This window comes from Pinus tabuliformis, chromosome 1_1 (genome assembly GCF_031772625.1).
Source record: "Pinus tabuliformis cultivar Carrire ecotype Pingquan chromosome 1_1, CPIR1, whole genome shotgun sequence".
Classification (NCBI taxonomy): Eukaryota; Viridiplantae; Streptophyta; class Pinopsida; order Pinales; family Pinaceae; genus Pinus; species Pinus tabuliformis.
Window position 1 is genome coordinate 945,035,957 of NC_142297.1, and position 27,789 is coordinate 945,063,745.

A 27,789-nucleotide genomic window follows, 5' to 3' on the forward strand; every position below is an offset into this window, starting at 1 on the left:
CTCCTCTCAGAGGATAGCAGGGTCGGAGGGGTTTTCGTCCGGAGCTGGAAGACCTGAAAAGCAGGGGCTTGAATCCATTTCTCCAGGTGAAGTTAAGGGTTTTGAGGAGGGGTTCGCGGCTGAAGGAGATGTGGGCAGCCCGATTGAAGGGCTGATAGAAACCCCGCCCAGCAATGGGGTTGAACAATCAACAGGCAAGGAAGATGGGGAGTCAAGGGAAGCTGGAGAACAAAACCCCACTGACGGAGTCAAGGGAGCGGAGCCGGAGCCGCGGAAGTCAGGGGAGAAAAGGAAGAAGACAAAACCTTTAAAGAAGAAGCGGTTCGCAAATCTAGTTCTCGGCATGGATGTGCAGGTGGAGGAGGTTTTGGACGTGGTAGAGGTCACTCTTGTAGGCAGAATTAGAGGAAGGCCTGTGTCCGGAAAATCTCTTAGGGAATGGGCGGAGCGGCAGTGGATGGATTCCCCAGCTTCTTCTTTCTCAACAAACTTGCTAGTCAAAGGCTGGTTCATGGCAAGCTTCGATAGTAAGGAGGCTCTGGAGTGGGTCGAGGGAAAGAATTGGGAGTTTGAGAACCGACCTGTTTTTTTCAAGAGATGGACCCCTCTTTTCGATGCTTCAAAAGAAAAGGTCGAAGAATTTCCTGTATGGGTCAGGGCTCCAAACCTGCCCCCTTTTCTTTGGGCGGACTCTGTGTTCAAATCAATTGGGAATCTTTTGGGCACCTTTCTGGATGTTGATAGATCATATCTCCATACTTATGAAAAAGTTGTGGCAAGGATTCTAGTGAGGCTCAATCCGACGGATGGTTTGGCTGAATCAATAACATTACAATATAGGGAGTATGTCATCGAACAGCCATTGGACTATGAACTTCTTCCCTTTCGATGTCACCGGTGCCACGAGTATGGGCACTTGGTAAGAGATTGCCCGATGGGAAGGAGAAGGAGAAGAACTCAAGGCAGAGAAGAGGAGTGGGAGGGGACTTGGAAGCACGAAGGGAAGCCGATGGCGGGGTCTGTTCAAATTGACTCTCATTCAGAAGAACCGTTACATCAATCTGTGAAGGAACAGATTCAGGAGGATGGTATTCCGAAGCGTCCTCCAGATGTCCAACCAACCATGGAACCGTCTCCCGCTGATCTGAGTGCCGATGCTGTTGTTGAAGACCCTGGTATGCAGTTTTCTCCATCTTTTTCTGCTTTAAATAATGAATGTGTAGTCGGGGATATCCCTCTGTTTAAAAATTGTAAAGATGTCATGCAAAAACTAGAAAATCTGACAGTCGATCCCTCCATTCTGAACTGTGAGGATATTCCCCCGAGGGGTCAGGGCGCTGGGTCTTCCTCTGCTGCTTGCCATTATAACCTTACATCCCGCAATAAGAAGCCAGCTGTTTCAAATGAGTATTTGGAATCCGTAGGAGGATTAGGACCTGAGTCGTCTAAGAGTCTATCAAAAAAAGGTAGAGGTAGAAAATCTCTTCTTTCAAAAGCACAAGTTAAAGCAATTTATGATGTAGCAGATGGAAAACAAATGTCAATTCCTGGGGCGCTTAGAGCAGCAAAAACCCCTAAGGTGGTTAAAAAATGATTTGTTTCTCTTGGAATTGTAGGGGTTTAGCCAGTAAACCCAAAAAACTGGCTTTAAAGGACCTTATATCTCGACTTAGCCCGGACATTGTTTTCCTTCAAGAAACTTTGGGCAAAAGTGCAGATGTTGAATATGCCCTTCGTTCTTTCTTACCGGGCTGGGTATTCATAGCTATTGATGCCTCGGGTCATTCTGGAGGCCTGGCTATTGGATTTAAGGAAGGAAGACTGAAATTGTTAAATCAATGGGGCCTTTCAAATGTTCTGGGATTGGAGGTTGTCTCCCCAGACTTTGATATTCCTCTGCTGTTTATAAATGTCTATGGTCCCTGTTAGGGCAGGGTTTCTTTCTGGAACGATCTCCTTTCAAAAGGCCCGATAAAGGATAAAAATCTAATAATTGGGGGCGATCTGAACTTTTCTTTGGGGACTGCCGAAGCTTGAGGGCCTCTTGCGAGGGAGGATCCTTTGACAGATTTCTTTTCAAACGCCCTCCTCTCCCACAAGCTGATTGATGTAAATATCATTAAAGTTAAACCTACCTGGAGGAACAGAAGAACGGGGGATGAAAGAATAGCAAAAAGATTCGACCGGTTTCTCATCAGTGAAAGGTTGGCTTCAAACATCCCTTTGTTCAGGCAATGGGTAGGTGAAGGGGGTAATTTGGACCATTTTCCCATCCTGTTGGAATTCTCTAAGCCTCCTCCAAAGCCGACTGCCCCCTTCAAATTTAATGCATCCTGGCTTCAGGAGGACTCTTTTATAAAACTCTTCAATGATACTTGGAGACATTCGAGGTTGGGGCTTTCGGAGAACAAAGGAGCTTTTTTCATGGATAACCTAAAAAGACTCAAGAAAGCAGTTATCGAATGGGCATCAGCCAGGAGGAAAAAGCAATCCGAGGAGTTAGTCAGTATTGATGAGGCTCTTGGGGTTCTGGAAGACCCAGACTCTGATGCCTATGCATCTCAGGATTCGAAAGAAAGAATTTTGGCTCTGGAAAAGAGTAGAGCAAAGATATTAATGGATAAAGAAGAGGAGTGGAGGTTGAAAAGCAGAGCTATCTGGTTGAAAGCGGGGGATGAAAATACAAAATTCTTTCACAATTATGCAAAGGGCCGGAGGAATGCAAACACTATTTGGAAGTTGCGGGACTCTGAAGGCAGAGAGGCTTCATCTTTTGAAGAGCTTTCAAATATGGGGAAGACCCATTTCCAATCCCTTTTCTCTGACCCTGGGGGGATCTCTTTGCCTGAAATAATCAGAACGGCTCAAGCTTTTCCCCGCTTTGTGGAGGAGGAAGACGCAGAAGATATTTTTAGAGAAGTGTCAAAGGAGGAAGTAGAAAGCATAATAAAATCTATGGCGAAAGATAAAAGCCCGGGACCTGATGGATGGACTATAGAGCTATTCTCCCACTTTCTTGATTCTATTGGAGCAGAACTTACTGAAGTAGTGGAGGGATCTAGAAGGAAAGGAGAAATCTATGGCTCGTTTAATGCTACTTTCATAGCTCTCATTCCAAAAAAAGAAGACCCGGTGTCCTTTGAAGATTTCAGCCTATTTCGCTGTGCAATACCATCTATAAGATTATTGCAATAGTCATTGCGGTGCGCCTAAAACCTATTTTATCCTCCTGTATCTCAAAGGAGCAATTTGGGTTTCTGGACAGTCGCAAAATCCACGAAGCAATCGGGGTAGCTCAGGAAACTATTCATAGTATCAGGCAAGCAAACAAAAAAGGGGCAGTGATCAAAATCGACCTTTCAAAAGCTTATGACAGGGTCAGCTGGACGTATTTAAGGATGCTCTTGACCCACCTTGGCTTTCAGGTGGGTTTTATAAACTGGATCATGGGATGCATCTCAAATGTAAATTTTGCTATCCTGATAAATGGAGCTGCATCTCCTTTTTTCAAAAGCCAAAGAGGTCTGCGTCAAGGTTGTCCGCTCTCCCCTCTGCTATTCCTCCTAGCAGCAGAAGGACTTAGCAGACTGATCTCAAAGGCCAAGAGTGCAGGTTTGGTAAAAGGTTTGGAAGTTGCTGTTAACTTATTCATTACCCATCTACTTTTTGTCGATGATATTCTTTTGTTTACAAATGGGAATGTAAATGAAATTAAAGAATTTAAGCTCATTCTTGATCAGTTTCTGAAAGCAACAGGACTTCAAATAAATGATAGGAAGTCTCAATTAATCTTTGAAGGTTTCAGTAGGCAAGAGGAGCTCCTGATTGCTTCTCACTTGCCTTTTGGAACCTGTAATATGGAGCAGCCTTTCAAATATCTTGGTTTCTGGCTAAAACCATCTTCCTACAGAAAGCAGGATTGGAACTGGCTGATTGCGAAAATTGAACAAAGAATATCCCATTGGAGCTTCAAGTGGCTATCGCGGGCAGGCAGACTTACACTGGTAAATTCGGTCCTGCAGGCTATTCCGGTTTTCTGGGCTGCATTGACTTGGATACCAAAAGGGATTCTCTATAAAATAAAGCAGATTTGCAGTCGGTTCCTGTGGTCTGGGTCAAAAGAAGACACAGTTCTCCCGTGGGTGGCATGGGATAAGATCGCTAGGCCAAAAGATTGGGGTGGGTGGGGTCTGAAAAGTCCTATTGATTTTAGTCAATCCTTGGCTGCTAAATCTGGATGGAGAATCATTTCTTCGGAGAACCTCTGGACTAGGGTGGTAAAGAGGAAGTACATTGATCCTACTCCTCTTGAAGACTGGATTAGGTGCCCAAACAAAAAAGGAAGGAACTGTTCGGTTATTTGGAAGGCCACCACAGAGGCTTTTAAGGTAATTGAACAAGGTCTGGCATGGCGGGTAGGGAATGGTGAATGTTTGAGGATTGGCAGGGACCCGTGGGTTGGATGCAGTGAAGGATTCGCACTATCACCTGAACTGCTAAATCATTTGGAGGAAAAAGGAATAAAATGCTTAAACCAGATAGCAAATTTGGAGCAGTCTTCTATTTGGGGGCAGGCTTGGAAGTCTGCAGATGATTTAGGCATTGATTTCAATTGGAGGAATGAATGGCAGCTTTTTCTTCAGGAGCTTAAAAGATCAAATGTCAGAATAAGAGACAGGCCGGATTCTTTGGTTTGGGCTCATGCTGAGACAGGGCGATATTCTCCAAAGGCTGGTTACAATTTTTTGATGAAGAGAAAGGGTTGGGAACCTCTTGTTTGGTGGGCAAAGCCTCTGTTTAAACTGAAGTGTCCTAAAAAAGCTAGGATCTTTTTCTGGTGTGCTTTAAAAAACAAAATTCCTACTTGGGATGTCCTTCATTCTCGTTTTAAACAGGGGCCTGGTAGATGCCCTTTATGCTTAGCAGACTCAGAATCCACCTCTCACCTGTTCCTGGTCTGTCCTTTCTCAAAGCAAGTCTGGAGTGAAGCGGAAAAGCTATTAAGCGTAAAGGTTAGATGGGAGGGGGAGGTTTTTCCTGCTGCTTGGGAATATTGGTGGAACCATTTTCAAGAAAAGAATTTGAGGAATTTGCCTCCCATCATCTGCTGGGGCATATGGATTGCCAGAAACCGAATCATTTTTAAAGGAATCTCGACTCCAGCGGCAGCTATTGCTATTCAAAGCAATGCTATCCTCGCCAGCATCCCTGAACCAGAGAAACCTGTAAAAAATAATCAGCGGAAAGAGTTAGAGCTTAGAGAGGGGATTCCGTGGGCTTTTTTCGATGGGGCAGCCCAAAATAATATCACAGGAGCTGGAATCTGTATTCACCTTAGTGCCGATCACTCGTTAAAAGCCTCAGTGGGTCTTGGGATGGGAACAAATAACTTTGCAGAACTTTCTGCCTTAAAGCTTCTCCTTTGTTGGCTCATCCACAGAAATATCCTTGCAGTTCAGATTTTTGGAGATTCGATGAATGTTGTTAATTGGGTCATTGGGAAATTCAGATGTCAGCATTACATGTTGTTGCCTTTACTAGAGGAAATCCAATCTCTAAAATTGCAGTTTAATGTTTTTTCTATTGATCACATCTACAGGGACAGCAATGAAGAGGCCGCCCGGCTTTCTAAAGAAGGTGTGCAACAAGCTGTGGGCGCATGGAGAGTAACAGAACAGCTTCAAGATCAGATCCGTGTGTCGGATCTCCCTCCAAACATTTAATGTCTTTTTGTGTTTTGATTACTCATATGCTCCAGTTTTTATCAGTGTTTTTATTTGAAAACGGTGGCATATAAAACTGTTCTTCCCTTTTATATACTATCAGGCTCTGTTTTGACAGAGCGGGTTGTTAAACTGTGGTTACTGTATGTGTTTTTCTGGGTTGTTTTCCTCATGAAAGGAGATCCAGGAAACACATTGGTTTTTCATTTCCTTTTTGGTATGGCTGTTAGGCCGGGTACAGGAGTCTTTATAGATTTCTGTAGATATGCTGATGCACTTACTCAGAGGAGTTTTTGCTCCTGACCATGCAGTTTTTTGCAGAATGTTAGCTCATATACTATGTAACTTTTTTATGCCTAATAAAAAAGTTCGTTTTTTTCCTTGGAAAAAAAGAACTAGGTTACTAACATTTATACTCCTCCCATTTTTATCTTAAAAGTTGGTCTACTCACTAAGAGATTGTAATTAATTATACCCTAACATAATTAGAATAAAGAAAAAGGTTTCTAATTTTAAGAAAAAAGGTTTAATATTCATAGAACATTATATAGATGTGTTTTTCAAATCTAAATCATTTGTTATATATATATATATATATATATATATATATATATATATATATATCTCCATCGCGAATATTATATGTTTAGTTACAAAATCAACTAATGAGTGTTTATTAAAGACAAATACTATAGATTTAATAGTTTGATTATCAATAATTTTAGTAATTACATTTTTTAACTTTATTATATTTATAAGGTAATAAATAGGTTACAATGTAATGAGAGTATTTGTGCTTTCTTCATTTATTCTAATAACTATATCAAGAGATTCATAATTTATTCCTCTAAACATGGGCTCACCAATATATTTAGACCATCTATACTCAAAGTCCAACTTAATTTTTCTCTTCTTAATCTTTTGATGTATTTAAAATATGCAATCTTAGTAATAAGTTTGTTGCAATTGTTAATGCTAAGTGTAAACCTAGTTTTATATTCAAACCTAAATAATCTACTAGGAGTCAAACTTATTATAAAAAAGTGTCATGGATTAGGAAACCTTGATGTATACAAGAAACATGAAGCTGTGATATTTTAAATGCATTCTTAGAACTTAAGAAATAAAATAATCACCATTTTTTCTGAACCGTAGCTCCTCTGCTAGCCTTACATGGTCCCCATAGCAACCTTCCAAGCCACCAGGAAACCAATAATAGGAACCACCCATACCAATCATTTGCACATGATTGAAGCCCCTTTGATAGGCCTTGGCTTAGTTCTTATGCATTTTTTCAAAAAGATAGGCTTAAAATATTGTTGACGATGATATGAAGTCCCAATTAAACCTCACACCATTTGTAGGAGCCCCATCTAGAATATCGACCACATTGCCATGTATTCTTATAGATTTTACTTGGCTCTAACTATTAGCGAGAGAGCGGAACATGTGGTGCCTTTGAAAAGCAAGGGGGATGTGCCTCGCGAGTTTTTGGTTGTATGTGTGACAAATTTGTTTCATTACAGAGGGGAGGAAAAGTGAGCCTCTAAGAGAGAGGTAGTAGTACCACTCTAGTAGAGACACACATGAACAAGAAGGTTTCGTACAACGTCAAGTAGAATAGTCAACAAATATGCGACGGTCATTAAAACTAATATAACAAGAAAGATATGTCTAACATCCAACAGAATAGTCCACAAGGATGAAACAACGATAATAGCAATTACAACACATTCTCAATATGATAAGTACCAAAATAACCAAAATAATTAAACTACTTTAACATAGATGAAAGCAAGCATGAATTACAAACATTCAAAAATATTTTTACAAATATCCATAATCCATGCCTGAAGAATGTGCTGGCCCATAGGGATTCTCATATTAAGTAAAATTTCCAAGACACATGTATACAATGAACACCACTAGCTCCAACAATGGAGCGTTGGAGCCACTCCTTTCTCCTCAAATGAACTAGATTATCTCTCTGATGCCTTGCGGGAGGAGCCAAGGTGAGAATTCCTTTGCTCATATAATGAGGGTGTATATATAACCAAGGGGTGATGCTTCACCCTCCTTGTGACTCTTTGACTACCCTCAAGACTGTTTGACTTCCTATGACTTTTAGACTTATATGACTCTTCATATTCCATGTGTGTCCTTTGGACTTCCACTTTGCAATACATATCGAATATGTAATTACATAATCCATAATAATGATGTGGCATATGATGACTTGTGACAGGACATGACATGACACTGATGACATGGACTACATGATGATGTGATAGTGCCAAACTGTCCTTCTAACTGCTTCTTTCTTTATGTCTTCTTGAACATATGGTACATGTTCTTCTTGTTCCTCCTCCTTATGACTTGAAAATGAGGAGCATTCCATGTGATCTTCATCTTCATCTTCTATTAGAGTTCAATGTTCCTTCATCTTCTCGCCTGTTGATCATCTTACGTCTTTACCTCCATATGTATCTTCTAACATTATTTCCTTCTCCATCTACTTCTTCATCATCTTTCCATAACATGATAGAGTTCCTGTATCTGCAATTCACTCATGACAAGGCCAGTCAGATAAACCCCTAGTCTAAGATGGTCCATGTTGATCCACTAACTGAGCGGGAACTGGGTGACAGGTTGGGAAAGAGGCTTAGTAACTACACAATTGCGCAACTTAGGAAGTCAAGGGTGAAACGTGAGCCTTGAGACTAGCCAATGCGAAGTTCGGGTTGGGTTGAGGAAGAAATATGTGTAGTCTATGAGCTCACAATGATAAGATGAGGGGATAGGAAATGGATCAACCTATTGTGTAATTCTGGAGGACAAAAGAGCCTAGGTGACTACACAATTGTGCAGTTTAAGAGCTTAGGGCTGAGGCTTGAGCCTTAAGACTACATAGTGCACAGTTCAGGCTAGAGTGAGGGAGAAAACTACACAATTTTGGGAGCCAGAGAGGCAGGCTGAGGGAATGGACACTGAGTGAACACACTACACAGTTCTAAGAGACAAGGGAGGTTGTGCCACTGGGAAATTGCGTATATCAGGAGCTTAAGGGATGAGATTGAGGCTATAGATTGTGAAGTGTGTAGTTGAGGCTAGACTAGTGATCCAGATTTAAATAGGAATGCAACAAATTATAGATATAACCATAAATACAAAGATGCAGTAGAAATAACACTCCAATATGCTTACAAATAGAATGGAAATAAGACTCACTCTGGCAATGGTAGCTTATCTCTGAGAAGATATGTGGCAGCTACATGCCTCTCAACTGCGTTGCAATGAGGCTAAAGGGCCTTTTTATTATTGAACAATAAGAGAAAACCCTAAACAACCAAAACCCTAACCCGCAAAGATTTAACACCAAGAGTTTATGGGCCCTATTGGGTGAGTTAGACAACCAACTTCCGAGGGTTGTGACTTCATCGTATCATCTCTGTTTGATGCACATGATAACCTTTTGGAAAGATCTCTCTAAGGACTAAGACGGAAAATACAATTTTAGAAAGAAAATCATTAGCGATAGATTGCCAAAAAAACGTCATTTAGGGCCTCAAAACAGCTCCGAAAGTTTAGGACCCGAAAAAATGCTAAAAATAGTAAACTATGCTATAATTAAGGAAACTGAAAAAATGAAAGAAACATTGGTGGGGGTCCAAGTGGAATTGGTGGGTGGCCACCAATATCCACCTGGATCAACTGGGAGGATGAATTCAACATTTTTGGCAGGAAATGTCTGGCTTGAGCACTGAAGTTATGAAATGCACAATTATAGGCTTGAGCACTGAATTTATGAAACGCATAATTCTAGGCTTGAGTACCGAGGTTGTGAAATGCGTATTTCTGGGTTTAAGCACCGAATTTGTGAAATGCTTAGTTTTGGTCTTAAGGACTAAAGTTGTGAAATGTGCAGGTATGGAGGGCTAGATGAGGCTACGTTGCCAGGATTTTTTCAAAATTTAGCTAAGTGTGGGACCGAAGAAACTATTGTGAACAGTGATATGACTTAACCATGATCACAAACTTGAGACACTTTGACAACATAACAACAATATAGATAATCTAGAACATGATAAGAACATATTTCCCTCAATGCGATAACTTTACGACAAGTGCAACACTAAGGTACACTTTTGGTTGACCGCGACGACACTTGTGAAACAGTGCTTAAAACTTTGGGAATGAGTGCGACCGATGTCTACATAGTTATAAAAACTAATTCACACAAATATAACCCCATGAAACCACCAGAACGAGCATGCATACATTGTGCAACAACTAACATGTGAAAATACGCCAATTTCTAAAGCGCAAATGACCCTTGCGATATGTGAACAACAATGATAGTAACACATCCCAGATGAAAGATAACATGAAAAGGTGACTAATTAGAGTGAATGAAAGTGAAAGAGAAAACTAAAAACATAAAAATGACACTCGTGAAAAAAGGGTGCATGAAGGCAACAATTTGCAAAAAACATCGAAATGCAAGTACAAACGCAACTATAATGTGAGAAATTGTCATTGTTAGTGAACACTAATTGTCGACATGGATTAGAAATCGCACAAGAAGAGTCTTGATGGAACCTATTATGATTTTCCAAGCTTGCGTACAAGAATGGACTCATGGACTTATTGCAGTCTAAGCATGTGCGAGAAAGTGACTTCAACACTTCTGATCCAAAAAGGGAGCTTAAAAGCATCAGTTGACCAAGAAGTTACTATGGAATGACCAATCACAAGATCCACAGTAGGCTCCAAAATTTTAGTGTATGTAAAACTTTGGCGACTCACTGATATGACTCCAGCTTCTCTGCCTCGGTCAATTCTTTTGTGTAGGGTCTAGTTCCTCAGGAAGTATTGATTCATAATTTAGATTACCATGGATTCCCCACTTACCTTGAGCATAAAATAGTCCCCTTCATTTCTTTACTCGGTTAAACACGAACATAAGATCAAATATCACACAATTTTTCAAATCACTATAGGGTAATGAAGTTCGCGAGCTATAGATTTTTATAGTATAGTTTTTCATCTCTGGTGTTGCTTCGCTACCAGTAAGCTTGGAAAGTACCCTGACAGAGTCACTACAGAAACTCAAACATTTCTCTGCTGTTAGCGAGCCTAGATAGTACCTCGATGGAGTTTATTGCTTTACCTATTTGCGCAGTAAGTCTTTCTTTTCTTTCACCTTTATTTATTTATTTAGAGAGGATTGTGCATTGACACTTATTTATTTATGGGAGGAAGAGGGATACTGACTTATTGAGGGCAGGAGAGGTTGCCCCTTTAGATAAACATATATAAGACCTCTGATATTGGTTTTCTCGTTTATATTTTTCCCCTGTCCTTCTCTACTTGATTGTATCAGCTTGAAAACACCGAAACATAAAAAACCAAGTGCAATCATGAGGTTTGCATAATAGACATGGGGATCATTGTCTTGAACAAGGATTTTTTAATGCAAGGATCATATTTTCCATCAGAACATCATCGACTAAAATATGTAACCAAGAAAAGGAAGAAGGAGAGAGAGATAGCGAAATGTTGCGGTGTTAAAAAGTCTTTTTCTATTTTTCCACATTCCCTTCTGAGCCAACAAATCATCTTCATGAAAGGTATTAATAATGGAACAAAAGGGAAAGGTGCAACACAACAAGAAAGAAAAACCAAAGCAAAAGAAAATTAAGCTAAATCAAAGCATAATGCAAAACAAAAGTAAGAAAAGATAAGAGAGACTAAAGAAAATAAGCACGGGATGAATGCAAGAGAGGGAAAACTAGAATGTAGTTAGTCCTACTCCTAACCTAACTGCTAGAATGTTAGGGTCACGCATAATGAAATTTCCAGCAAAGCCACCGTAGTTGTTCCCAAACTACATGCACAAAGATACGAACAATTAAAACACATATAAAGTAATGTGCAACAGAAAATATAAAAACTTGAATAACTTGCACAAAAATTTGAAGGTCTTATCTATGGGAAGTAAGATGTGTCACAACCACTACTTTCATCCAATTCACATTCTTACCTCTCTGACGAAAATCATAATCATAAAAACCTCGAATTTTTTTTTCGAATGTGTCTCCGTTTGCACCGAACTTCTTACCAAGCATGAGGAAATTTCGTTCGAAGCTTGTTATTTGTGACGAAGCTTGCTAGGTAAGATTGCTCCAACCATTCAGTAATTGGATTGTAAAATTCACGATGATCCACTTGACAACATCGAAATATTTTTAAAAGATGAATTTTCAATTAGAGGGAGTGGATTAAAATGGGAATCTTATGAGGGAAAACATATCTAATCATATTCTGCAGTCATGTGGAGACAATGAGGACTTAACATAACCATCAACGAAGGTTGAAGTGCCTCGACTGCTTGACAAAAATATGAATAGTGAAATATTGAAGATGAATATCGAAGGATGTAAAACAAACATCATTGGATGTGATGATGGAAAAATGATACCCTGAATGATAGTTATCAGAGACATAATAATGATCACATGGGATGATTAAAGCATCAGACTCCCAGTTTGTAGTTAACCAAGATAAATCAATTTGGACAGCTCTGCGAATGCTCTGAACAATTGAATCAACTTCCTCACAAATCAAATGTGACAAACCATTTTCCTATAAATGATGATAAACCATGCAAGCATCGTAATCATCAAAATAATTTAAAAGGGATGCCATCACAAAAAATACATGAGACCAGTCAATATATTGTGAACGAAGAAGAACTTGATTCGTGTGATAACTTGTCCATTCATTATCACTCAAGAGGATTTTAGGTGTGATGAAGGGAAATATTTGCAACATAACATTTACAAGAAGAACTAGGAGATGACTATTAAGGAACGAATTCAATAAGAACATTCCTTCGGCTAAAGATAGTCTTTGAAATGATTAAATTCACAATTCCATGACTTTATGAGTGATATATAGTCCAAACCTGACTTTGATGCGATATATTTGCATGATGATGAATGAACTGAAAATGATTCTCTAATCTGATTAGAAGTAAAATATTGAGAAATAGAAATATCATACCTGAAATACCAAACATTTAAATAAAATAAATTTTCAACGAGTGAAACAATGCAAAGAGAAGGATTGTGTAGGAAAACCATATTTGACTTAGTTCGTGGGGCTTACCAGAGTCACGAGATCTTTACATAACCATCAACAGACGTTGAAGTGCCTCGAATTCCTTGTAGATCACAAAACTTTCTAGGATTTTAAAATCACATTTTAAATCTTGAACGAGATCATGCATGATTTGAGGATAACTGCTACCACTAGTTTCAATAAGGCCACTTCTCGCCAGATAGAAACCATATTTGTCGCTGATTTCACCAGATTTTTTAACTTCAACAACTAGATTACTATAGTCTAAAGATTCTTCTGATCACAAATTTGAAGATGAATTAATCGAGGAAATTTAATGAGCAAGATGATTTGAAGAGTTGTCCTCATGCGAGAGAAGATGATGAGGGCTAGGAAGAGTACTCAAAGATTTGATTGTTTTCATTTGTATCATGGGTAATCTCACCAACTTGTGCCAATTGAGAGGTTAACTCATCGGATGATGGACTTGAAGAACATGGAGTACCTCCATTGCAAGCAGATACATCATAGATAGTAGAGCACAAGGGATAGTGAGATGAAAAGGAAGTTTCGATAAGCACATATTCTTTGATTGAATCATATTCTGGATCCAAAGTAAAATCTTCATGAGAAACCAAAAGATCAGCTGATACACCTGGGCATTCATGATTGAATACATCCATAAATTCATCATCATTGGAATGATTGATTCCCAAGGCTACAAATTGATCGAAATAATTAATTACATTTGATTCACTACCCAGATTGGAAAATTGAAAATCATCCAAGAACGGAAGTGCATCATATTCACATAGAGGATTTTAGAAAATAAAAGAAGGATTGAAAGCATCTTCACCTTTCTGCTCCTTTTCCTATGTAATGTGACTGCCTTGTATTTGATCACAATTCCAACAAACAATGTGAAAATCAAGAGAGTGTGGAAAACTAGTTGGTGGAATAGATTTCTCACACAGATCATGGTACAAAGAGTCATAGCCTGTAGATGATAGAGGATATTAGAAATATAAATCAGATTCGAGACTAGAATTATGAAAAGTAACATCATCTTGTAGAATGGAGGAGTTAATATTCACCATAGGCTTCATGAGCCAATTTGGCATTTCCTCCATTGAATCTGAATCGTAACAAGTGGAAGAAGAATGAGAAGATGGATTAGGAATTTGATTTGAAAATTTCCCAACTCCACAATCACCACAAGGAGGCACCCACATCAGGAATGGAAAAGGAGGAGGACAAGGAATAAAACGGAAAATAGGTTCCTCCTCTCAAATCAGAGGTGCCCCATGATTTACAAGAGTTTGGATTCACTATGCAAACATATATCAACTAAACACTTGAACTTTTGTTTAAAGAAATTCCAATCCATATTTTCTTTAGGAAATACATAGAAATGGTGAAGAAAATGATTAGAGAAATCTTCAATTGATTCATTAGGCTTCATTCTTAGTTGATTAATTATTTTAAGAACACCTAGTAATAACACCTATCAAACGTTTTATGGAGCACCTTCACAAGTTGTTTGAATGAATGGATCGAAGCAATGGGTAATGTATGACACCATCTCTTAACTCGACCTTCAAAAGTGAGGGTGAGAAATTTAGACATAACATCCTTGCAATGTATTCCATTGGAAACGAAAAAATAGACAACTTGAAACATATGATCATGAAGAGTTAATTTACCCTCACCATCAAACTTAAATTGCAACAAGTTATGAATAACTTCTGCAGGGATGGTAAGATTAAGCTCTTTAGAAAAACATCTCAAGATTATGATTTGGGGAAGAGCCATTTTGGATAGGAGATTCAAAGCAGTCTTAAAAGGAACATCTTGTCATCTATCCCTCCTTCTAGTACCATTATTGACGGTGTTGGAAATCTATCAACGAAGGGGTCTCCCTGATGTGAATTCCAAATTAGACCTCACACCATTTGGACTAGGAGCGCCATCCGAAATATCAGTCTCGTTGCTATGTATTCTTATAGATTTTCATTGGCTCTAACTATCAGCAAGAGGGGGGAACATGTGGTGGCTTCGAAAATAAAGGGGGGTGTGCCTAGTGAGTGTTCGATCATATGTGTGTCAAATTTCTTTCACTATAGAGGGGAGGAAAATTGATCCTTTAAGAGAGAGGTAGTAGTACCACCCTAGTAGAGACACACATGAACAAGAATAGTTTGTACAACATCAAGCAGAATAATCCATAGAGATGTGATGGTCTTTGAAACCAATATAATGCGGAAGATCTGTCTAATATCCAGCGGATTATTCCACGAGGATGTGACAACAATAATAACAATTAAAGCACATTCTCAATATGATAAGTACCAAAATAACCAAAATGGTTCAACTAATTTTACACATATGAAAGAAAACATGAATTAGAAACATTTATAGAATAGTCTTAAAAATATCCATAATCCATGCATGAAGAATGTGATCGCCCATAGGGATTCTCATATTAAGTAAAATTTCCAAGACACATGTACACAATGAACACCACTAGCTCTAGTAGTGGAGCATTGGAGCCACTCCTTGCTCCTCAAAAGAACTAACTTATCTCTCTGATGCCTTGCGGGGAGGAGCCAAGGTTAAAAGTCCTTTGCTCATATAATGAGGGTGTATATATAACCAAGGGGTGATGCTTCACCCTCCTTATGACTCTTTCACTACCCTCATGGTTTTTTGACTTCCTATGACTTTTAGACTTATATTACTCTTCATATTCCATGTGTGTCTTTTGGACTTCCACTTTAAAATACATTTTGAATAGGTAATTACATAATATACAATAATGATGTGGCATATGATTACTTGTAATAGGACATTACATGGAATACATGATGATGTGATAGTGCTAAGTTGTCCTTCTTTCCACTTCTTTCTTTGTGTCTTCTTGAACAGATGTTAAATCTTCTTCTGCTTCCTCTTACTTATGACTTTATGATGAGGAGTCTTCCATGTAATCTTGAACTTAATATTTTGTTAGAGTTCGATGTTCCTTCATCTTCTCGCTTTCTATCATCTTATGTCTTCAGCTCCTTATGTGTTTTCTAGCATGTTTTCCTTATCCATCTCCTTCTTCATAATCTTGCCATAACATGATATAGTTCCTGTATCAGGAATTTACTAATTCGAAGACGACATTAGTTTGATAAACCCCTAGTCTCAAATGGTGCACATTGATACATTGGCTGAGTCGAAACCGAGTGACAAGCTAGGAAAGAGGCTCAGTAATTGCATAATTGTGCAACTCAGGTAGTCAAGGGTGAAGCTTAAGCCTTGAGACTATGCAATGCATAGTTTAGGTTTGTATGAGGAAGAAAACTGCATAGTGTGTGAGCTCATGATGACAAGCTGAGGGGATATTCACTGGATCAACCTATTATGCAGTTTTGGAGGATAGATGAACCTAAGACACTGTGAAATTGCATAGCTTAGGAGATCAGGGTTGAGGCTTGAGCCTTGAGACTACACAGTGTGTATTTCAGGCTGGACCGAGGGAGAAAACTGTGCAGTTATGGGATCCAGAGAGGCAGGTTGAGGGGATGGACAATGAGTGAACAAACTGTGTAGTTCCAAGAGACAAGGGAGGTTGGGTCACTGGGACATTGCATAGATCAGGAGCTCAAGGGATGACCTTGAGGCTAGAGATTATGAAGTGTGCAATTGAGGCCAAGCTAGGAGGATGAATTGTGTAATTCTAAGAGGCAAGGTCGGGCTTGAGAAATGAATTTATGAAATGCACAGTTCTAGGCTTGAGCACTGAAGTTCCGAAATGAAAAGTTATTGGCGTGAGCACTGAGGTCGAGAAGTGTGAATTTCTGGTCTTCAGCACTAAAGTTACGAAATGCGCAGTTCTCAAGGGCTTGATGAGGATAGGTTGCCGAGAATTTTTTAAAATTTGGCCAAGTATGGGACCGAAGAGACTATTGTGAACAGTGATATGACTTAATAGTGATCACACACTTGAGACACTTTGACAACACAAAAAAAACATAGATCATCCAAAACATGTTAACAACATATTTCCCTCAATGCAACGACTTTACGACAAGTGTGACACTAAAGGTACACTTTGCGATGACCGTGACGACACTTGTGCAACAATGCTTAAAACTTTGTGAATGAGTGAGATTGATGTTTACATGGTTAGAACAACTCATTCACACAAAGATAACCCCTTGAAACCACCAGAGCAAGCTTTCATACATTTTGCAACAACTAACATTCGAAAAGATGCCAATTGCTAAAGTGAGATTGACTCTTGCGACATGTGAACGATAGTGAAAGTAACACAAGTGAAAGAAAATATAACATGCAAAGGAAACTAATTAGAGTAACTGCAAGTGAAAGTGATAGCCGAAAACATGAAAATGATAGTTGTGAAAACAAAGGTGCGCGAAAGCATCAATTTGTAAAACTCACCGAAATGGGAGTACAAACGTAGCTATAATGTGAGAAATTGTCGTTGTGAGTGCACACTGATTCTCGACATGTATTGGACATCGCACATGCATAGTCTTGATGGAACATGCTATGCTTGTCCAAGATTGCATAAAATAATGCGCTCATAAACTTGTTGCAGTGTGACCATGTGTGAGAAAGTGACTTCAAGACTTTCGATACAAGAATGGAGCTTAAAAGCATCAGCTAACCAAGAAGTGACTATGGAATGACTAATCATAGGATCTATAGTAGGCTCCAAAATTTGAGTGTATGCAAAATTTTGGAGGGTGTTCATCGCAACGGAAAAAAATATTTATGCTTCATAATCTTTCCACACAACATTCATTACAATTGCAATCACCAAAGTCTTTTAATTTTTAGTGTGACATGTCATCTCTTTATCATGCCACTTTCACCTGGTGCCATCTATCATCCTATTTTCCCTGCCATGTCAGTTGACATCCACTGCTTGTGAATGAGAAAAAAATTTGTCCATCTATTTTGGAAATGGGAAAAATGATACATTCCTGGAGTCCTAGATATCTGGATGCACTTCACAATGCCATGTCAACTAGCCAACTCCTCAGGCAACTCATCTAATCAAACCAATCTAATTCTACCACTTGTCACCTCTACCACATTATTGGAAGTCTAATAAAATATGGTATTCAATCGATTTCTTGTGTAATCCTTTGTTATACCTTCAAAAGACCCCGATGCTTGAATACCACTTCTAGTGTTGAACCAAGACCAAATGGAATCATGACCCGAAATCTTTAAAAATAAATCTAGACCTGGGTCTTCGCTTAAGTGGATTCATTATGCAACCCCCAAATACCTAGATGCCTAGATATCTGCTCCTGTATGTAACTTAACTAGAACCTTGACCTAGATGCCTGTTGCATGAATCTAAATCTTGATAACTTTGTAACCCTAGGATTATTTAGTTCTAGAAAAACAATGAAAACACTACATTATCCAGATTTCTCAACTGTGCCTAGATATCCTGAATACCTTAGCCAACATAAATTGCCAAACATACCTTCACTTCAAAACCTTATTTTTCTCGAGTCCTTGGGAATTTAACTAAATGACATATATTGTTTGAAAGATCTCTAAAGGGATACCTAAATACACACTTTGCAAGAGCACTTCAGTAGGTCAACTACAAACAAAATACCTTCAAGGATAGGTGATGGGGCCAGCCCACGTGGTCCCACCGCTGCAGTGCTGAGGTGTAAACAATCGTTATGAATATAATAATGTGATGGATCTGTTGGATAGTTATGTGGGTTGATTTGTAATCGGCGCCGTATGGATTTGTTTTTATGAGGGTTGTACCTTAACGCTCTGTCCTTTGAACATCTGTCCTCCTCGGGATCCCACGAATCCGTTCAGGGTTTGGGGTTTTCACCCCTTCGCGCCCACCTCACTCTTGTTATTTCGCTTAGTCTTTTTGCTCTGCAAGCTATGTAACTCGCGGTCTTTTCCTCTGGGTGCGGTTTCCTGTTACTTGTTTGCTCGGTTCGCTGTTACGACTCCTGGTTACCTTCTCAGCTTCAGTCGTTGCTGTCTGGTCTGATATGGCCCTGTTCCTCCGGCGTTTTATCATTGATTTGGTAAGTCTGGATGGCGTTGCTTCTTGGCTTGCATGTCGAACGTTGCTGTGGTTTGAGTTTTCGTTATTTTCTTTCCTTAGAGGGTCCCCATCTCTGCATATGTTGTTTGTACCCTGTGTATGATTTTGATTTTCTTCTGTTGACAATGTCTGCCCCTGTGGCTACTGTTTGCTTCCGGCACTGGTTCGGCTCCTCTTCATGGTTCTTGATAACTCGATGGCTGCGTCCTCAGTTGGAATCTCTGCATGCTTATTCGGTAAGTTTGGGTTCTATGCCGGAATTGTTTTGTAACCTTCTTTTCCTATTCCTAATGTTGTGGCTCCTTCGTGAGCAGGAGTCCTCTCGGGGTTGGCTGGAAGTTATGGTTCTTCGAACAGGTAGGCTCCGTCGCCTCTTCGTCTGCTCGCCTTTTCAGAGGGTTTTTTTCTTTTCTTTTACCCAGTTTATACTGTCGCCTAATCTAATCCTTCCTACGCATGTTCTTGCTGGTGTGGTTGTTCGAGGTTACCAGCATTTGAGCTTCCGGCAATTCGGCAAACACGGGTAGTTTTCCCTTTGGTGTTTGGCAACTTGTCTTAGGGTGTTTTGACTTCAACTTTTGAACTTGGTTACTGGTCTTAGATTGCTCTCCATATGTGCTTGACCCTTTGTTAGTTGCTGGGCGTGGGTATGATGCTGAATCTTGTGCGAGTCGGTTCCTTGTTTGTTGTAGGGTTAATGTCTTGACTGTGGTTTTAATTTGGGCTCTTAATGCGGACAGTATGTAAAGAAAACTTATATTGGAAATCTATACATATATATTTTGACCGACTGTGAGGTGTATTCGTATGAATTTTAATTTAGGTGAACGGCAAGGACTTGTATCATTTTTTTCACATACCTGTGATGAGGCTTTCTTTAATGGTCTGGTTGTATGAGCTTTGGCTACTGTTTGTCTTCTAGCTTGTTATTCTTCCCTCTGGGCTCGAAACCTGTAGCAAACACATTCGGCAGTCTTGCATGATACTCTATTTGCACAAATGCACAGTTTCTGGAAGCACGATAGGAATAGGAATATATATATATATATATATATATATATATATATATATATATATATATATATATATATATATATATGCACAGAATGTTTTTCTTATTATTTCTTCTCTGTTCTCTTACACGAAGTCGAACCCCTGCAATGGTTTGTTTCACCCATTTTATAATACTGTCTACAAACAGTTTTGTAACTGCTGTCAGTTGTGTTGTTGGTTATAACAGTTGTTTCATATGCGGCTTTTCCATAGCTAGTTAGTACATTCTGTTTTACATGTATTTCTCAACCGTAATATGGTTGTTTGGAAAATAAAGAACGCTACCTAATCACTACTATTCCTAATTAAAATTAAAACCATAACAATATTGTTTTTCTTTGTTTTTTAGCAATTTAAAAGGTAAAGTAAAATAAATAAATAAAAAACAAAGACAGATTTACTGTCCATCCAACGAACTATGTCCTCTGTTCTTTTCGGAAACCACTGCCCTGTTAACCAGATGCTCCTGCATCAGGCTCCCGGGGTGAAAGAAATTCATGGCTCCGTTCCATGAGTTCCTCCACCGAATAACCAGCCTTCTGTATCTGCGTCGCGTCGAGCCATGAGCTGTCCTCCATTCAGTCTCTCCACTTGACGATGTAACGCAGGTATTCCTTCTGGCGTGTCTTCTTGGCTACCTGGGTGCTGAGGATCCCTTCAATCTCATGGGACTGAGCCGAAGGCAATTGTTTCTTCCAAGAACCGTCTCCAAATTGGGTGTCCCGTTCTGGCTGTACCACACTATCATCCTCTGCCTGGGCATTATATGGGAACAGGTCTGCCACGTTGAATATAGGTGATATGCCTATGTCAGGTGGCAGCTGAATCTCGTAAGCGTTGGCTGAAAATTTTCGTAGGATCTTGCATGGACCAATTTTCTTATATTTCAACTTATTATATGTGCCCTTAGGAAACCGTTCCCGGCGCAGATGCGCAAGGACCTCATCCCCAACATTAAAATGTACCTCTCGTCGCTTTGAGTCTGCTTGCTGCTTGTATTTTTGTACGCTGTCCTGCAACCTTAGCTTGACTTTTTCGTGAAGCTCGCTCATTGCTTCTGCAAAATCTTCCCCATCCGCGCTTCTCCGTTCCAGCTTTCCCAAATCTCGCAGTTCATGTATTCCCCGAGGGTGCATGCCATACAAAATCTGGAATGGGCTAAGTCCAGTGCTACGATTGGGCGAATCGTTATAAGCAAATTCTGCCTGGGCGAGAGCTCGATCCCATAATCGTGAATTTTCTCCAGTCAAACTCCGTAATAAATTTCCCAAGCTCCTGTTCACCACTTCCGTTTGTCCATCAGTCTGCGGATGATACGCAGAGCTGAAATTCAGTTGCGTGCCCAACTTTTTCCACAGGGTGCGCCAAAAGTGTCCTGTGAATTTTACATCCCTGTCTGAAATGATAGTTCTAGGTAGGCCATGTAATCTAACAACCTCCGTGAAAAACAAGTGTGCCACGTACGTGGCGTCACTAGTTTTCCGGCAAGGAATAAAATGAGCCATTTTTGAAAATCTATCTACCACCACCATTACTGAATCATATCCCCGCTGCGTTCTAGGCAGTCCTAGGACAAAGTCAATGCTGACTGAATCCCATGGCCTGCTTGGAACAGGTAGTGGTGTGTAAAGTCCAGTATTCTGACTGTGTCCTTTCGACAGTTGGCAGACTTTACACCTGGTTACATATCTCTGTACGTCCCTGCTCATTTTAGGCCAATAATAAAAATGTTCGAGTTGCTCCAAAGTTTTGTTGATGCCAAAATGTCTCGCTAATCCGCCACTATGCTTTTCCCGTACAATATTCTCCCTCATCGAACAGTCCGGGATACATAACTGCCCGCCTCTGAACAATAATCCTCCCTGTAAATTATAGTCCAACCACGAGCTCGCATTCCTTAATATGGGATTTTGGCAGGCTTCAAAAGCTTCCTTGAAATCTGTGTCCATTTGGTACAAATCCTTCAGATGTTCGAATCCCAATACCTGTATGCTACTCTCCTGTAAGAGCAAAGCTCTTCTTCTCAAAGAATTTGCCACTTTGTTGGCTTTCCCACTTTTGTGTTTTAACACGAAAGTGAAACTCTGCAAGTATTCTACCCACTTGGTGTGCTTATGGTTTAACTTGTGTTGCTGCATTATGTATTGCAATGCCGAATTATCAGAAAGCAAAACAAATTCATTGCCCAGCAGGTAGTGCCTCCAATGTTTTAAAGCTTGGACCACTGCATAAAATTCCTTGTCATATGAGGAATATTTCTGCCGGCTTTCATTCAGTTTTTCACTGAAAAATGCTACTGGTATGTCTTCCTGACTGAGCACAGCGCCAATAGTTGTTCTACTTGCGTCACACCGAACCTGAAAGAGTTTATTAAAATCGGGCAGCCTCAAGATTGGCCTCTCTGTGATCTTCCGCTTCAAAAGCTGAAAAATGTCTTCTGTCGCCTTGGTCCAACAAAAAGGCTGACTGGCCTTTTTGATGGTCTCTAACATTGGTGCGCAGATTTCACTCAAATTTCTAATAAATTTCTGATAAAAACTTGCCAGATCGTGAAAACTACGTACCTCAAATAAGCTCTTCGGTGACGGCCAATTTATAATTGCTGCAATCTTTTCTGGGTCCATTTTCAATTCATTTTCTGCGACTACAAATCCCAGATAGACCAGCTCCTTCTGCAGGAAAGTGCATTTCTTCAAATTTATCAGCAGTTTGTTCTGCTGCAACTTCTCTAACACCTTTCGAACATGTTGAAGATGCTCTCTTTTTGTTCTGCTGAAAATTAAAATGTCATCAAGATAAACTATCACGAACTTACCAATAAATTCCTTTAACATCTCATTCATCAACCTCATAAAAGTACTAGGAGCGTTACTCAATCCAAATGGCATGACCAGCCATTCATACAACCCTTCATTAGTCTTGAAAGTTGTTTTCCATTCATCTCCTTCCCTAATTCTGATCTGATGATAACCACTCTTCAGATCAATCTTTGTAAAATAAGCTGCTCCACTAAGACAATCCATCATGTCGTCCATCTTGGGTAAGGGAAATCTATATCGAATCGTAATTTTGTTTATAGCCCGCGAATCTGTACACATTCGCCATTCTCCACCCTTCTTGGGTGCAAGTACGGTTGGTACTGCACAAGGGCTCAAACTTTCCCTGATCAGTCCCTTATCCAGCAACTCCTGCACTTGTTTACGAATTTCCTCATTGTCTTTCGGGCTCATCCTATACGCTGCCTTGTTTGGTAAGCTCGCTCCAGGTATAAAATCAATATGATGGCTAATACTCCTCTTGGGAGGCAATTTATCTGGCAAATCGTCAACTACAATGTCTTGGAATTCTTCCAACAACTCCTGAATTTCTACAGGCAGTTCTGACTTTTCTGTATTCAGCAACATCGGTCTTGTCCTCCTTACAATTGCGTAATTGACCTCATTTTCCTCAATCTGTTTCACAAACTGTTTTCCTCCAATTAATAATGTTTTTGTTCCGCTTGGTTCTGCTGTGTCTTCCTCTTTGATGGGTACAAGCGTGTGTTTGACCCCATCTTTCACAAATTTATAACAATTTGTCTTCCCATCGTGTGTCACCTTCCGGTCATACTGCCACGGTCTCCCAAGCAGTATATGGCACACGTCCATAGGCATAATATCACAGACCACCGTGTCATGATATTTGCCAATGTGAAATTCTACCTCGCACTGTTCATCTACTAGTAGTTGGTGGCCCTTCTGTAGCCACGACACCCTGTAAGGTGTGGGGTGTTTTAACCGCTTCAATCCCAGCTTTTCCACCATTTCGGTGGCAACCAAATTGTCTGTACTTCCGCTGTCTATAATCAATTTACAACACTTCCCCCGTGATTTGAAAACTGTTCGAAACAACGCTTTTCACTGGGTCTGTTCAGCCACCTCCTTGGCTGGTTTCAACAGCACTTTGTTCAAAATTAAAGCTTCCCCTGTTTCTGCCACATTTTCGATCTCCTGGGGTTGTGCTTCAGCTTCCTCAAGCTGCGCAACAAATGCTCCCCTCTGGCCAGTGCGTTCAGCTTCCGGGCATTCGAAGGATCTGTGCCCCCACTTATGGCCCCTGTAGCACTGGACATTAGTCCCCCTTCCGTGACCATTTCCTCTTCCCCGCTGATATGGTCGACCTCCTCTAGTGCTTTCTCCCTTTTCCACTGTCCCTGAAGTTTTGGAACTACTGCCTTCTTCACTATTGGTGGCAGTTCTCCCTCTGCCATAGGACTGTCCTCGTCCTCTACCATTCCCTCTCCCTCTCCTATTATTCTGTTTCCTATTAATTTTCTCTTCAGCCTTTACAGCACTATGGAAGGCTTCTTCAATATTTCGGGGAGAGAGAATACTGATTTCGTCCAATATTTCCATCCTCAAGCCATTCACATACCTCGCTGTTTTTTCTAGGGTATCGTCCGTATAACCAGCACGTAAATTTACTCGATAAAACTCTTATGTGTACTCTTTTACAGTCATACCTTTCTGCCTTAAATTTTGTGCTCGCCGATAAAGTTCAGCCTGGTAATCTTTAGGCAAAAACCTGCCCTTCAGTTTTGCCACCATCCTTGGCCACTTCCTTATCGGCAACTTGTTCATCCATCTTCTATCCGCTTGGATGCTATCCCACCATAGGGCAGCGTGTCCTTTTAGCTTAGTCGCAACAAATCTAACTCTTTTATCCTCACTAATCTCCTCATTTTTGAAATACTTGTCTAATTCACTCACCCAATCCAATAAAACATCAGCGAACAGACTGCCATCATAATTAGAGATTTCCGGTTTGGGTTTGCTGCTGGCTAACAATACTGACCTCAACAGTTTTAGTTTCGGGGCTTCTTCCTCTGACCCATCTGTAACAGTTGTTGCCTCGTCTTCACTGTCATCTCCAAGTTCCGGGTCTCTTCGCCTTCCTGCCTCTACTGCTTCCAAGCAAGCAGTAAGGATTCTCAACTGTTCTCTCAAACCATCGTCTCCTATTCTGCGTGCACCTCTTCCTCGTCCCCATCGTTGTACTTCCATCTTTCTCTACCTCCTTAAAACAAAAACCGCTCTGATACCACTTGATGGGGCCAGCCCACGTGGTCCCGCCATTGTAGTGCTGAGGTGTAAACAATCGTTATGAATATAATAATGTGATGGATCTGTTGGATAGTTACGTGGGTTGATTTCTAATCGGCGCTGTATGGATTTGTTTTTATGAGGGTTGTACCTTAACACTCTGTCCTTTGAACATTTGTCCTCCTCGGGATCCCACGAATCCATTCAGGGTTTGGGGCTTTCACCCCTTCGCGCCCACCTCCCTCTTGTTATTTCGCTTAGTATTTTTGCTCTGCAAGCTATGTAACTCGTGGTCTTTTCCTCTGGGTGCGGTTTCCTGTTACTTGTTTGCTTGGTTCGCTGTTACGACTCCTGGTTACCTTCTCAGCTTCAGTCGTTGCTGTCTGGTCCGATATGGCCCTGTTCCTCCAGCGTTTTATAATTGATTTGGTAAGTCTGGATGGCGTTGCTTCTCGGCTTGCATGTCGAACGTTGCTGTGGTTTGAGTTTTCATTATTTTCTTTCCTTAGAGGGTCCCCATCTCTGCATATGTTGTTTGTACCCTGTGTATGATTTCGATTTTCTTCTGTTGACAATGTCCGCCCCTGTGGCTACTGTTTGCTTCCGGCACTGGTTCGGCTCCTCTTCACGGTTCTTGATAACTCGATGGTGGCGTCCTCAGTTGGAATCTCTGCATGCTTATTCGATAAGTTTGGGTTCTATGCCGGAATTGTTTTGTAACCTTCTTTTCCTATTCCTAATGTTGTGGCTCCTTCGTGAGCAGGAGTCCTCTCGGGGTTGGCTGGAAGTTATGGTTCTTCGAACAAGTAGGCTCCGTCACCTCTTCGTCTGCTTGCATTTTCAGAGGGTTTTTTTTTTTCTTTTACCCAGTTTATACTGTCGCCTAATCTAATCCTTCCTGCGCATGTTCTTGCAGGTGTGGCTGTTTGCGGTTACAGCGTTTGAGCTTCCGGCGGTTCGGCAAACACGGGTAGTTTTCCCTTTGGTGTTTGGCAGCTTGTCTTAGGGTGTTTCGACTTCAACTGTTGAACTTGGTTACTGGTCTTAGACTGCTCTCCATATGTGCTTGACCCTTCGTTAGTTGCTGGGCGTGGGTATGATGCTGAATCTTGTGCGAGTCGGTTCCTTGTTTGCTGTAGGGTTAATGTCTTGACTGTGGTTTTAATTTGGGCTCTTAATGCGGACAGTATGTAAAGAAAACTTATATTGGAAATCTATACATACATATTTTGACCGACTGTGAGGTGTATTCGTATGAATTTTAATTTAGGTGAACGACAAGGACTTGTATCATTTTTTTCACATACCTGTGATGAGGTTTTCTTTAATGGTCTGGTTGTATGAGCTTTGGATACTGTTTGTCGTCTAGCTTGTTATTCTTCCCTCTGGGCTTGAAACCTGTAGCAAACACATTCGGCAATCTTGCATGATACTCTATTTGCACAAATGCACAGTTTCTGGAAGCACGATAGGAATATATATATATATATATATATATATATATATATATATATATATATATATATATATATATGCACAGAATGTTTTTCTTATTATTTCTTCTCTGTTCTCTTACACGAAGTCGAACCCCTGCAATGGTTTGTTTCACCCATTTTATAATACTGTCTACAAACAATTTTGTAACTGCTGTCAGTTGTGTTGTTGGTTATAATAGTTGTTTCATATGCGGCTTTTCCATAGCTAGTTAGTACATTCTGTTTTACATGTATTTCTCAACCGTAATATGGCTGTTTGGAAAATAAATAACGCTACCTAATCACTACTGTTCCTAATTAAAATTAAAACCATAACAGTATTGTTTTTCTTTGTTTTTTTAGCAATTTAAAAGGTAAAGTAAAATAAATAAATAAAAAACAAAGACAGATTTACTGTCCATCCAACGAACTGCGTCCTCTGTTCTTTTCGGAAACCACTGCCCTGTTAACCAGATGCTCCTGCATCAATAGGCCATTAGAGCATATATCCAACAGTTTGTAACCACTACAAGACTTCGCAAACACCAAAAACACATAAGTAACAACATCAACAAAGTCCCCCTCAACTTGTAGTCCTTGACATCAATGACTAAGATTGACATCAGTGACGACCAATTTGCAATATGCTTAAAAAAGAGATAGAGAGGGAGAGAAATAGAGAAGGAAAATATAGGGGTAGGGAGGGAAAGGGAGAGAGTATGTGTAGGGAAAGGGAATATAGAGGGGTAGGAATACAAAAAAATAAAGAGAGATAGAGCTAGGGATATGGAAAGAGATAGAAAGGAGTAGAGAGGAGGAGAGAGTGAGAAAGATAGAGATAGCAGGGAGACACAAGAAGGGAGAGAGAGAGGGCGGGGGGTAGAAAGAGATTTGGAAGGATGGTGAGAAATGGAGAAAAAAAGTTGTGTGAATTAAATTAGCACATACCTATTATTGGTTTGCATTATAAACACACACATATAGTTTTATTGTGCATAAGTTGCTAAATTAAAAAAAAGGAAAATGATTAAAACACCTTCCATATACATGGTAGACGAGATGACCACTTTCATTATAAATTTTAATTAATAAACCTTATAATTTAGTGTGCATAAAGAAAAACACAAACATTTTTACAACTTCTTAAATTTCAACCACATTTTCTATATACTTCTTACATTAGTTGCTAAATAAAACTACACATACTTATAGAGATTAATATATAT

General features: G+C 40.0%; 1 protein-coding gene across 1 annotated transcript; it reads left to right on the top strand.

Annotated features, from left to right (window-relative positions):
- The first annotated feature begins 3,446 nt into the window (after positions 1 to 3,446).
- LOC149217601 (uncharacterized) lies at positions 3,447 to 5,723 on the top strand. Its single transcript, XM_089390301.1, has one exon. The coding sequence runs from the start codon at positions 3,447 to 3,449 to the stop codon at positions 5,721 to 5,723; it is 2,277 nt and encodes a 758-aa protein (XP_089246427.1).
- Positions 5,724 to 27,789: the final 22,066 nt, after the last annotated feature.